This window comes from Malurus melanocephalus, unplaced genomic scaffold, assembly GCF_030028575.1.
Source record: "Malurus melanocephalus ecotype Western Australia unplaced genomic scaffold, MMel_1.1 scaffold_20, whole genome shotgun sequence".
NCBI lineage: Eukaryota > Metazoa > Chordata > Aves > Passeriformes > Maluridae > Malurus > Malurus melanocephalus.
The window spans coordinates 1,166,569-1,179,817 of record NW_026623252.1 but is presented as its reverse complement, the minus strand read 5'-3'; the positions used below and the strand labels follow the sequence as shown (position 1 = coordinate 1,179,817).

The 13,249-nt window shown below is 40.7% G+C and overlaps 2 protein-coding genes across 2 annotated transcripts in view; both read left to right on the top strand.

Annotated features, from left to right (window-relative positions):
* The window catches only part of DUSP19 (dual specificity phosphatase 19), a 4,752-nt gene extending 1,539 nt beyond the window's left edge, over positions 1-3,213 (top strand). The window contains exons 3-4 of the mRNA XM_057389838.1: positions 365-517; positions 2,061-3,213. Coding sequence (XP_057245821.1) covers positions 365-517; positions 2,061-2,282 — 375 coding nt within the window. The 3' untranslated portion in view covers positions 2,283-3,213. The remainder of the gene's footprint in view (positions 1-364; positions 518-2,060) is intronic.
* Positions 3,214-4,038: 825 nt separating this feature from the next.
* Positions 4,039-11,013, top strand: NUP35 (nucleoporin 35). Its single transcript, XM_057389837.1, has 9 exons — positions 4,039-4,129; positions 4,868-5,038; positions 5,596-5,723; positions 6,744-6,804; positions 7,408-7,549; positions 7,902-7,971; positions 8,063-8,191; positions 9,856-10,023; positions 10,401-11,013. The coding sequence occupies exons 1-9, from the start codon at positions 4,096-4,098 to the stop codon at positions 10,476-10,478; spliced, it is 981 nt and encodes a 326-aa protein (XP_057245820.1). The 5' UTR covers positions 4,039-4,095; the 3' UTR covers positions 10,479-11,013.
* Positions 11,014-13,249: the final 2,236 nt, after the last annotated feature.

Sequence of the window (13,249 nt, the reverse complement as noted above, 5' to 3'; positions counted from 1 at the left end):
ATTGTTTGATTTTTTAATTTTTTTTTTTTTTTTTTTTTTTTTTCTTCCAACTATGTGCTGACAACTCCCTTTTCTGCTGAAAATCCATTTTTAGTCTGTTTGAACACTGATATTTTCATTTCCTTTCAGAAAAACCCTGAGATTTATTACAGTATATTTTAGCACTTTAGCACTTTGAAACTTTGCTTGAAGAAAGTTTCATACACAGCATATGTATGTAAAACTGAACATTGCATCTATGTAAGATAGAGTCTGTGTATGCCTAAAGATTAATTTACCTTTGTTACTGCTAATTTTGCTTGCTATCTTCAGAAAATGCCTCTTTTTTTTCCTTTTTTTTTTTTTTTTTTTTTTTTTCACTTAGGTCACTCATGTTCTAAATGTGGCATATGGAGTCCAAAATGCCTTCCTTGATGACTTTATATACAAGACTATTTCCATTCTGGACCTCCCAGAAACTGATATTACTTCCTATTTCCCTGAATGTTTTGAGTTTATTGAGAAAGCCAGGAACCAGGTATGGTCTATAAATAATTAATGTTAGTAGTTACTGTGTTTAGATTATTTATTACACTATTTAAGAACTAAAGCAGCTTCTTTTCTTGAAAGAAAATACTGTATTGAATGAATAGTTGTGCCATTTTCTTTTTTGATTTTAGATAGAAAATCCAAGTGATTTCTAAGCATTCCTAGAGACATAGCACTGCTGTTAATCTCCATTYCCTCCAGCACTACTTTTTCAGGTGACTGTCTTGAGTTTTAGAGAAATACTTCTTTAATACAGTTGGACCAGGGGTTGACTTKAGGTTAAAAAATTGCATCCTAAATCCAAGTCACTACTCCTGGCAGAAGGAAATGGAGCAAATTTACTTATCTATTGGGGTTGTTGTTTTGGATTAGAAGCCARCCTCGATTAGAAGCAAGAAAAATGTCTTTTACAGATCTGTGTGGTTTATCATCAGCTGTTTGCTGTCCTTGTGCTTTTCATCATAGAATTGTTGAATGGTTTGGGTTGGAATTTTTTTTAATTTTTTAAAGATTATGTAGCTCCAACCCCCTGCCAAGGGCTGGGACACCCCTGACTAGATCAGGTTGCTCAAAGAAGATGCTATGAATCCACATATATACCAAGAGTGTCAGAGAAWGTGTTAGTAGACTTGGAGCCAAAAGTGACTTAATTGCTCACAAAATCCTGAAAAAGATGTGACATAGAAAATAGGCTGAAAAACCCTTCTGGGGGTGCTCGGCAGAGTTATCTGTAACTAACAGTATGCTCAACTCACAGCTGTTAAATTCAGACTTACTGTGTAATTTTCAACAACTATTGTTTTGGTATCTAAACTAGGACTCAACAACCGAACATTATTGCATGTTATTCTACCATATCTATCAAGTTCATTGTTTATGTAGATTGGGATAAAAGATGATCTTGCCCCAGTTTTCTTTGTGTCGCAGTGTTCTTTCCTTCTCTCATTTATAATTTACAAGCTATGTGATAACGTATAATCACTTAATGACCTTTTCAAGGTTTCTAATTACGGTTTCCAGTTCATTTCCAAATGAGAGTTGCCATTCATAACTGCAAAATTTCTCTTTCTGCCTCTGGTGTTTATGTCCTGGTTACTATTTTGTAAGTTAAGGAGTTTTCAGGAAAATTTTTACAGCAATATTAATAGTTTTCTGATGGGAGARGTGGATGAAAGAGAAGGTAATTGATGGAACAGTTGTTCTCCAGGATCAGTTAATAAAGCACATGATAGTGATATGCAGAGACAGATCTCTGGGTGGTTTGACTTACTTTATTTGCTTTGTCAAAATAGTGTTAAAAGAGCTCACGATAAATTGTGTCCTGAATTGCTCTTCTATTCAAGTAATCACAGAGATAATTTCATGCTTATACCATGCTTAATCTGTCTCTGGACTTACGTACATGTGTAAATATTTGCTTTGAGCTCAGCAAGGAGCTTTCAATAAGTCTTACAAGAATTTTGTATGAAGTTTCTTACATGTGTTATCTACCTAATGAATATCCCAACTTATGTTTCATTTCTTTTTTGGAGGATGGCGTGGTATTGGTTCACTGTAATGCAGGAGTCTCCCGTGCAGCRGCTGTAGTCATTGGTTTTCTAATGAATTCAGAAAGACTGAGCTTTGCCAGAGCCTTTTCCTTGGTGAAAAATGCAAGGCCTGCAGCTTGTCCAAATCCTGGCTTCATGGAGCAGCTTCACAAGTACCAAGAACAGATTATAAAGACAAATGGAAGCATAAACAATCATGACTGATCAAAAGGGAGAAATGAAATAATCTCTTTTSACTATACAGGAGCAGATGTTGGATGTACTTTAATCTGTCATTTTGAAATCCCCTTTCACATGCCCATTTTCAAGTCTYGACATATTTTTTCTTACCCTCCTTTGACCTTTTTTCCAGCATGTCATCAAAAGGCCAAATGGTGTCGCACTGACTTCAGAGAAGTTTTGCCTAAAACCAAAGCGCTAATAAAAAGATAAAGCTCAGTTTTCCTTGAAATATTAGTAAACAATAGAATGATGGTTTCCTTACTGAACCATCAGAAAATGTAAGCAATAGAAAGGAAATAACTGACATAAGTTGCTTTCTTTACAAATCTGCATTCCTGGTTGGTTGTAAAAACTAGATAATAAAATGTTCATATAATGAAATACCTTGATATTGGATTTTAAAATTGTACTGTAGCTGTAGATGATATTATTGAATTTTGTGGGCTAGCCAGCCATTAGTTCTTTATTGAAATTAAAATTATGGTCTTTTGAGGATGCTCAAAATGCACAGGATACTTTAATGCTTTGTGCATTTCTACTGTTTCTCATCAAGWAGTGATTTTGAAGTGCACTAACATCATGATTCCAGTACTGGAACTAGCAACTTGGGGTTTTTTTTGTAAATCATTTTAGAGAGAATGATCTGTCTCTGCTCATGCGCCTGCATTTTCTTCACATTTGGCCCTCATGTGTTGTCGCCTCACACCATTGCACATCATATGTTAAGAACAGCCATCAGAGGATATGTAATTTTGACTGTCCTGAGAAATTCCAGGCTGAAATTACTGTATTAATATGGCATGCTATTTTTAAAAAAATCTGTACAAGATTTTAACGTAATTGTGGCCTTCATGCCAGCTCTTAATGGTTTGATATATTAATATGCAACAAAATAAAATTAACACTGTTTGGATAAATTGTGTGCTAAAGTGATTTTAAAGTTTGATTTCAAGATCAGTGTTCTGTACTGGTACCAGTAGTTTGAACTGYAGCATATCACTGTATTTGAACCACACCCTCTCTTGTTCTCAGTATGAATTGCTCATGCTCAAGACCATGTAGTGACAGAGCAAGGAGGAATGGATTCAAAGAAAGTAAGTAGGTTTAGATTAGATTATTTACACTGAAGGTGGTGAGGCCTTGGCACAGGCTGCCCAGGAGAAGCTGTGGCTGCTCCATCCCTGTGACTGTTCAAGCCCAGGTTGGACGGGCCTTGGAACAACCTGGGATAGTGGAAGGTGTCCCTGCGCATGGAACGGGGTGGAAAGGGATGGGCTTTAAGGTCCCTTCCAAGACAATTGTATGCTAAACGTTAATGCGGGATTTACACAGCCCCGCTGCATTCGGTCGCTCCTCCGTGGTCACCATTCCCCGTGTCCGTGGGGGAATCGCTCACTGCGTTGTCCCGACGGACGCGGGTGGCTGTGCTCTGGCAGCCCAGGCAATGACCGACAGCCCTTTTCCTGGGGAGGCAGCGTRGGGAAGCTGCTCTGAGTTCTCAGCCCGTGGAAGAAACCCAGGACAAGCCCTTGTAACGGTGAGCGCGGTTCCTTCACCTCTCCTCACGACCCGGCCCTCCCCGGGCGGAGGGACTGTTTGCCGGGGAGCCGTGAGGCGACAGCCCGGCCCAGGGTAATGCCTAGTCCCCAGGGCCTCACCCCGTGCCGGAGTTCCACCCGCCCCGTTCCCCACACCATGTTAGGGGGACGGCTCGGAAATGACGGCAGCAGGAAGTTCCGTCCCGTTTGAAAGAGCCCGGTGGAGCCGCCGCCTCTTTCCCGCCGCCCGGGCCGACATGGCCGCGTTCGCCATGGAGCTGCCGTCCGCAGGTGAGTCGGGCCCGGGGGCTGCACCCCACCCACGCCGCGCTTGGGCTTTGCCGGCTGTCTGTTCCGAGGGCTCCGGGGCTGCCGGGGTGGGTCCCGGGGCTGCCTGGCTCGTGTGAGGGGACTGGAGCCAGGGCCGACCCCCTGCTCCGGGCGGGAGACAGTGGATGCTGCTGGGCTGGAATGGGCGACGCCGGGACGGGGCGGTTCGCGCTGGGGTGAAGCGAAACGGGGTTAAATCCATCGGCCGCCACTTGAGAAAAGTGCGAGATTGTGATATACTCGGCTTTATTGTAAAATGAACGATTAAGCTGGCTTTGATCTCATCAATACATGTAAATATCTCAAAGGCGGGTGCCAAGAGGGTGATGCCACGTTCTTTTTGGTGGTTCCTGGAGACAGGGCCATGAACAATGCCCATAAACCAAAACACAGGGAGCTCTATCTCAGCATGAGGAGARCTTCTTTACACTGAGGGTGGCCGAGCACTGAAACAGGCTRTCCAGGGAGGTCGTGGAGTCTCCTCTGAAGACGTTCCTGTGTCACCTGCTCTGAGTGACCGTGCCTTGCCAGAGGGGTTGGACTAGAGRATCTCCAGAGGTCCATTCAAATCCTAACGATTCTGGGATTCTGTGATCTTAATCACAGAATCACACTGTATCCTGTGTTACATTTCTTTACTAGAGCCCACAATGAACAAAGCTCACTTGTCTTTTTCATATTTTTGTGTTTTGTTTTCAGGAGCTGAACCAATGACTCTTGGCTCCCCGACATCTCCAAAACAAGGAGCTAGTGCTCAGTTTCTCCCTGGGTTCTTGATGGGTGACTTACCTGCRCCAGTGACTCCACAGCCACGTGCTTTAGGTGGCCCTTCAGTTGGTGTAATGGAAACAAGGTCTCCGCTACTTGCAGGTCAGAATTTGTTCATCCTGTCTGTATGCAAGCTAGTCCCTCCTCTCAAGAGCTTACATTTTTATTTAATATGAAATTACATGGGAAGACAAGGAATTTGGACAATGGGGTTGTGATAGCATTGTGCAATGTCTCTGTGCATTYTGGTATGGTTCTTTAACATGTAGGATATCTCAAGTCTTAATCTTGCATTTGCATCTCTTCTATAGGYAGGTTAGTCTCTGAAACAATTAAAATAGACTTCTAGCTGGGCTTAAAGTAGAAAGATACAGTGATGCTCATAACTTCAGAAAAAGAACATGTAAACAGTGAATATAATGGGTTAATAAGAGATGTGAAAGTTCTATATGATATTTCTGTAGGATGCTGTTTGAGACACATGCGATGCTCCTACCTGGAGCATTCAAACCTGAAGAGTTTGGTATGACAGATGCAAACCCTCAGTGAAACAATCAACATGAGAGCATGGGATTTATTATTGAAGTTTCAAGAACAAGTAGCAGCAAATCAAAATTGCAAGTTTTCTCATGCTCTTCTTCTGTTCCTTTTAATTGCAGGAGGGTCTCCCCCACAGCCAGTAGTCCCTACACATAAAGATAAAGGTGGTGCTCCACCAGTTAGAAGCATATATGATGAGTTGTCTAGTCCTGGGCTTGGATCAACACCTCTGTCCTCAAGAAGACCAGTAAGTGTCTTCAGTACTGGCCTGTTCTTAGCAGAAGATGTGAGGCAACTTGCTGCCTCAGTGAATTCTCAAACTTAGTTTTATAAAATGAGCAAAATGGTGAGCAAAATGACTGGTGAGCCTCAAATTTCTGCAAGGTAAATTTTACAAGCTCTGCTACTTAATCCAACATTACTAGGTCCTTTTTCATTGAACCCTTTTGATGCAAGAAGAACAACTTGTCACCGAATGAACAGTCTTTGTATTGAATGTTACCTTCTGAAAAGTTTATTCTGAAAGCTGAGGTTCTCTGTGAAGGACAGAATCCAATAGTGTCTTAAAGGATCGGATATTAAATTTCCAAAAATGTTGAGCAGCTATCGGAACACATGTTACTATGTCTGCAGGTATTCCAGATTGTTTGATCTTGTATCTAAGAAGTGCCATGATTCACACTAAAAATAGACTAAAATTTTTGTTTTGGGTGTTGAAATCCTATGTTAGAAAGAAAACAACTACTTCCATCTGAAATTCAAGGTATTTTGAAAGAAAACAACTACTTCCATCTAAAATTCAAGTGCATCCTTCTATGCACTAAATAGTTGAGTAGGAAAGTACGTCTAGTAAGTCTCCATACAAGTGGAGGTTATGTTTCCATGATTTCTGAACCCTTTAATGAAAATGCTGATAAACTTAGAATACTAACATCTTTCCCATCAGGATGCACATGAGTGTGTGAATTATTATAGCACAGCAATAGTGACATGACTATTTTGAGAAGTTAAACGAAAAGTTTCTGAGTATTGATATTTAAAGCCACYTTGTGTCACAAAGCATATGTCAAATACATTGTCAAGTTTTCATTAATACCTTGTGGTAATCTTGTATTAAATATACTTGCAAATATCTGTTCTTACTCTTAGAAGTTACAAGTAACTTAAGGCAAACAGTTACCTGAATGTTTAAATTTGAAAATTATTTCTTTTGAGATGAACAATATACCTGTAAGAACGGTGTGTTACTTTCTGTATCTTAATGCAGGCCAGCTTTACTTTAACACAGAGCCCATCAGTTGGAATTTTGCCATCGACWCCGGGAGCAGGTAGATGTCCTGTCAAAATTTCTACTCTCTTTCCTTATTGCTTTCTTTAATACAGAAAGRTCATCACTGTTCAAACTACATCAGTTCCTTGCTAATTTTTGAAGAGGTTGTGTATTTACTGCCTTTTCAAAAGGTATATGGATATGAGTAGGAAATAATTATCTGTTCTGAGACTGAGTTTCAATCAACTTTACTTGTTCCTTGTTCCAAATGTGGTATTGAACTGAGCACAGAGGTGGCTGTGATTGAATGAAGCAATGGAAATTGATTGCCTTCCATCTTCACAAGGTTTGATATTTTGTGTATGAACTGGTGGCTTCTTGCTAAGTTTTATTCTGTTGGCCTGTTCCTGTTTAGCAACTGTATTAGCTGTTGGTGTTTAGAAATCAAGGAGAACGTTATCTTGCTAGTCATAAAACCTGATTAGCATGTTTGCAGATGTGAAGTTAYGATTGGCTTTCTTTTTGTGATGATCTGTGAGCAAATCCCCATCAAACTTTTCCATATAAAAGTAAAATGCTTGATGCACTGAATTTATTCTTTTACTATAAATTTCCATCTCACAAAAGAAATTTGTTYAACAATACCATTTCAATTTCACAGCTTCAAGCATGTTCAGTCCTGCAAGTATTGGGCAGCCTAAGAAGACTACTCTATCTCCTGCTCAGCTAGATCCGTTTTATACTCAAGGTGATTCCCTTACTTCAGAAGATCAACTTGATGACACATGGGTAACTGTATTTGGGTAAGTTGATTTCCAAAGTATTAGRAAAATGGGGATGAAGTCTTTACAGCATATGGAGAGAAATTCTTGGGTGTTGGTGTTGTCTAGCATTGGTAGGTGCTGCAGGAAATACAACTAAAGCAAGCAAACCTATATTTCAGTGACATGCTATTTTTTTGTAGTGAGGAAGGAACCATTCTGAAGCTGGGCTGTGTGGTAAAGTGCCTAGAGGGTGGTATTTCTCAAGTCATTGCTTCTGATGACATGACAGTGGTCTCCTTTGGATTTCTAGAAATGCTTCATAGGGTTATATTTTAACACCTGAATTCTTCAACTACTCATAATTTTTTGAGTATTTTTTTCTGTCTTTCAGATTTCCTCAAGCATCAGCTTCCTACATCCTTCTACAGTTTGCTCAGTATGGAAACATATTAAAGCATGTGGTATGTCTTAGTTTGATACTTATGTCACAAAACATTGCAAATTATGCATTTAAAAAGCTACATTTCACAATTTTCACTTTATCTCATACAGATGTCCACCACAGGAAATTGGATGCATATTCGATATCAGTCTAAGCTTCAAGCCAGGAAAGCCTTAAGCAAAGATGGAAGAATTTTTGGTGAATCTATCATGATTGGTGTCAAGCCCTGTATAGATAAAGTAAGTTAATAGCTGCTTTTAGTTAAATATAAGGCACTTTGTTTTTGGTCTTTCTTTTTTTTTTCCCTGACCTCCTTAATGTTTTTCTTTTGGAATTGCAAACTGTAGTTATTTTGTTTATACATGTATAGCATGTGTAGTCTGTTACGCATTTACCTAAGTTTTTTTTCTTAAATATTTGTCAACATTTCCTGCTGAGAAGGATCATTATGGGCAATCTCTGTGCTCCTTGGAAGTTACAATGCACAGACTTACATTGCTGTATGATAAGGATGTGAAATCATAATACAAGAGACTATTGAGATAAGTTTCCTGACTCGAATTTGTGGTGTTTAGGGCCTGCAATAGATACATAATGGCAGATTAAGACTGCTGCTGCTCTTAATTGTCGCTCTCTATTTTTTATGTGACTATGTGCTTCTGAGTTTATCTTTGTATGATGGACTGAAAATTTATTAGCAAGACAGCCCCAATCCTGTTCTCCCGTGTGCCCTTGGAAAAACATGTCACTCTCTTGTGTGTAGTAGTAGTAGTTGGGATAAACATGGCTGTCTTGTAGTCTTAATATTAACATGAGCTGTTAGTGTCTAGGTTTTGACAATGCCCTGACCTTTAATTCTTGAAGCACTGTGTGTTGGGGACTTTGCATTAGCTTGAGCAAATAATAGTCATTCTTCTATAGTGCACAGATTTTTATTTTTTTTGTGTGTCTCCTGTAAGTATACATGATACTAAGGAGTAATGTAAGCTTTCCAATGTAAACCATCCTGAGAAGGCAGCCCTAGAAACCGAACTTGCAATTACTGAAGTTTTAGCAGTCTGAAGCATTTCTTACAGTCTGTAAAATTCAGAAACAGAAGTACTTCTGTGCCCCTTTTCTCCTTGCGCTCCTTCTGGTGGTCTGTCTCTGCCTTTTTACTCTTTTGGTGTCCAGTTTGTATCTATGAATGAATTGCCTGTAAGCTGAAGCTCTAGAATTGATAATCTAAGACATTGAATTGCTAGGCATCTGACCTTCATTGCTTTTGAATTCTCCTTATGTCTTTTGTGGATAATATCCACTTTCATATACCATCTGGTTTTCTCTGGTTTGTTGTGRAATTTAGGGTTCCTGTCACATCACTTGCTAACTCTTCCATTTTGCATGCATTCCTGTCTAAACATAAGCTTACAAAATGGAGCCTTCTGACTCTTTTTCTAGCATTTGCTAAGGGTGAAATGCTTTGGCAAGTTGAATCTGTGCAACAAGCTGCAAGTTGGTAAAGCCTTGGAGACTTAAGTGTTTTAGAAATATTTAGAAAGAGGGTGTTAGGCTACTTTGTTCATCTGGGCCTGAAACAAGTTACTATTTGAAGTTTGTTGCAAGTCATACAATTTATTTTCTCTACACTGTTTCAAACTTGGTTGACATTCAATGCTGACAGAACCAATTCCAACTTCCCACTGCGTTGCAGTGACATAATTCAACACGTGAATGATTGCCATGAGGAAAATGCTTGGTGGTCATGTGTACCTGTGTGCTCTGTACTGACAGGCCTTATATCTTCTGAGATCTGAATATGTTTTATCAAAAAAAAATGAAATAGTAGATAATTTTAGATAAAAAAAAGGCTGCAATACTGCTTTTCAGTATTTGTTTACATTATATTAATCCTCTATTTAAGAGTGTGATGGAAAACTTTGAAAGAAGCTCTACATCCTCAATGTCATCGATTTTCACTCCACCTGCAAAATCTGCTGGCACACCAATACAATCTGCCAATAATACTACAAGGATTTCTACAATGAGACCTCTTGCAACAGCATATAAGGCTTCCACTAGTGACTATCAGGTATTTTCAGGGAAACAGAAATGTGTATATTTGTGTTGTCTCCCCTTAGCTCTATGATGCTATACAGGCATTAACTTCAATGTGACTCTAGCTTTTATCTTTTGCTGTCTGTTCTTTAAAGATGTGGTTCAGGTACAGTCTCAGTCTGTTCAGTCTCTAAAATAATAATAATAACAATAATAATAATAACTATTAAATTAATGATTTGTCACTTTTCAGGGGATCAAGGGCTTGTTTTGGAAATATTTCAAACATATTTTGTCAGAATATAGTAGCACTAAGGGAAATAATAAATAAATGGTTAGTGTAAAAACTATTAACTATATGTTGCCTGATTCTCTGTATTTTCTCTTTTTRTTTYTYTCCCTGYYGTCTAGGTGGTTTCTGACAGACAAACTCCTAGGAAAGATGAAAGTATTGTATCTAAAGCAATGGAATATGTTTTCGGCTGGTAATAAACAAGACAAAGTAACACACTAAGCTGGTCGGGGTTTGAGCTATACTACTGGCATTTGTAGTTAGTTGTATAACTACTGGTGGCAGTATTTTATCTTACCTAGCACCTATTATGCCTTCAGATAATTCAGAAGACATGTAGCTTGCACTTTAAATGATGGCAATGTACACATGGTTTGACAAGCTGAGTGAGTGTAAATAAAAGTGCTTTATCCCTATTTGTGCTCTGATGGCATGGTTGTGAAAAAATGTCAGCACTGCCTTTTCCTCTGTAATTGCTTTCTGTGAATTACTTCACAGGAAGTTGGAAATGCTTAAAATGGCAGCTAAATTTACTGATGCCTTTAATTCTTTTTTCCCCCTCTGGAGTGGTGATGGGCGACTTGCAGGAGGAAAACAATGCAGAGCTGTCTGCCAGGGGCAGGGCCTGTTGTTAATATGTGTGAATTTTTTTTAATTAGGGTTCATTGCTGTTTTACAATTATCTCTGGCATGCTATTCCAAGTGTCATAGGAACCTTTTAACTCTTCGTTTTATTAATAAAGTTAAGTTTCATTTCTTAGGTTGTTCGTCAAACAAATATGAGTTCTGTTAGGAAAAGCCATTAGCTGTACTCTTAACTGTTAAACATGTTGTTGCCTTGTGTTTATTGACATGTTATCAGCAGAGCAGGTGCTGCTGATTTTTACCAAAGCAGTACCAACTGGGATTCAAACTAGCTTAACATCGTCTCCATGGATATTTTATAACAATGTGCACCTAACAGGTAACAAACTTTAGCATTCTCAACTGTAAAATTTTTATTTGAAATAGCTGAAGTGGAAAATRCAGTGTGTCAATGACCAGAGCTTCTTTCAAGAGGCGTTTCAGAAAATTTCACTGGGTATTGGCTGAATGGCGATTGACTTTCATATTTTTATTTTTTAAATTGAAGTTTCCCCTTTGAAGTTTTGGAGGTGAGCCTTTCAAGTAGTTATGGGCTCTTTCACCTGGAAAGAACATAATCTTTTTCTGTTATACTTGGGGAAACTACAGGCCATGTGTCCTCTCTGTGATTTTGTGTCTGTGTTAGTGTGGGTCACCATTAGCCTTTCAGTCTGGGTCAGTAGTATGTTGGCCCCATGACTTTCCAGTCTTATCTGTTTCCAAGCCTTCCTTCATGCTGCAGAGTGGTTTTGCATTTTGATGAAATCAGATTGAAAAATTAGACCAGAGGCATAATGTGCCTCAAGTGCTAATGAGATAGTTCTGCATAAAATCCCAAAGCACTTAGTGAGAAGTTGTCTCTACGTCAAATTCAGAGATTTTTGAGATGCCTTTTACTAGCTTTAGGAGTAGTTAAGTGTTTGCTTTCCTATGTAAAACTTGGTACAACCAGGCCTTAAAAACCRCAAACACATCAGACTTGAGCCATGTCCAGAGGTTTAGGCAATCTCATTTCTTCCACAAAAGACAAGCAACTGTATGTGCCTGTTCTTTCTTCCAAGAGTTTAATCCCATATTCAGGACACTTAGCGTAAACATCCAAAGCTCACTTGTAAATCAGGGTGGTCTCTGGCTCTGCCCTCTTCCCTTCCCTGTGTAGGGATGGACCACTGTGGTGCTTTCAAGGAGGCTATTCTTGAATAACCTCCAGTATCCCAAACTCCTTTGCCCTCCATGAATGCTTGCCATGGAGTCCCTCTCAACTGGGTTGAGAAAATACTGAGGTTGGCTCTTCTAAAATCCAGGGTCCTTGTCCTGCTGACCTTCAGCRTGCTCAGCAAGACCTTTAACTCCTAAAGGTCTTCTGGACAGGGACCTTTCCAGCCTGATCTGCCCTTGTTCCTCTCTGTCTCTGCACAAAAGACAACACAGAATTGAGCGGCAGGAGGGGGCTTGTGTGCTCCAGGACTCAGTTTTTGCTCCACTTTGGCTCCATAAAGATACAACTAAAGTGAAGATGCTGAAATGTTTATTACTAGAAAGCAAAGCAGAGGAAAAAGATGGGAGAAGGGGAAGGAAACAGGGTTTGAGGGCTGCAGGGGAGAGCTGCAGAGAGGCAGGGAGAKAGCAGGAGCCACCTGAGCTGCCAGGCAGGCTCAGGTGTGCACAGCATCAGGTGTGCTTGGCGCTCCAGCTGATTTCTTCTTCTGCTGCTGTGCTGGTTGTCTCGCTCCAGATGAACTTAGTACTGCAGCTCTTTCATCGAACATGACTTGAACTATCAGGTTTGTGTTGGAGGGGTTTTCATCTGATCTCAGGGCTTGAAGGGCTGAAACAGAGAAGAACAGAGCCACAGTCAGAGGAAGGAACCCCCTGAAAGGTCCAATCCACCCAGCCCTCGCCACGGCCAGGAGRGAGCAGGAGACAACAKGATCAGCTGGATAGAGCTGGCCAAGAATCCCCCACAGGCCCATGAGGAGTCTCTGTGGTCTGCCCACGCTGCCCCTCGTCCACGCGAGGAGCAGAGCCGTCTGCAGCCACGCCAAGGATCGCAGGTGCCCCTGCCAGCCCCCACTGTCACCCCGCTGCCTTCACTCACTCTCAGAGATGAGCTGGAGCTCTTCGTGCTGCCCCCTCATCAGCATCCCGGCGATCCCTGGGAACACAGAGCCCGTCATGGCCCCGGGCCCGGATCCTGCTGCGGTACGCTACGGAGGGACCGGGATCCCGGGCTGGTGGCTCACCGATGGACCTGACCGCCGCCTCCCGCACGGGCTCCTGCGGGTTATCCAGGTAGGGCAGAGCCTCCCGCAGGTGCTCGGCCGCCCGGCTCCTGTCCTCTGCC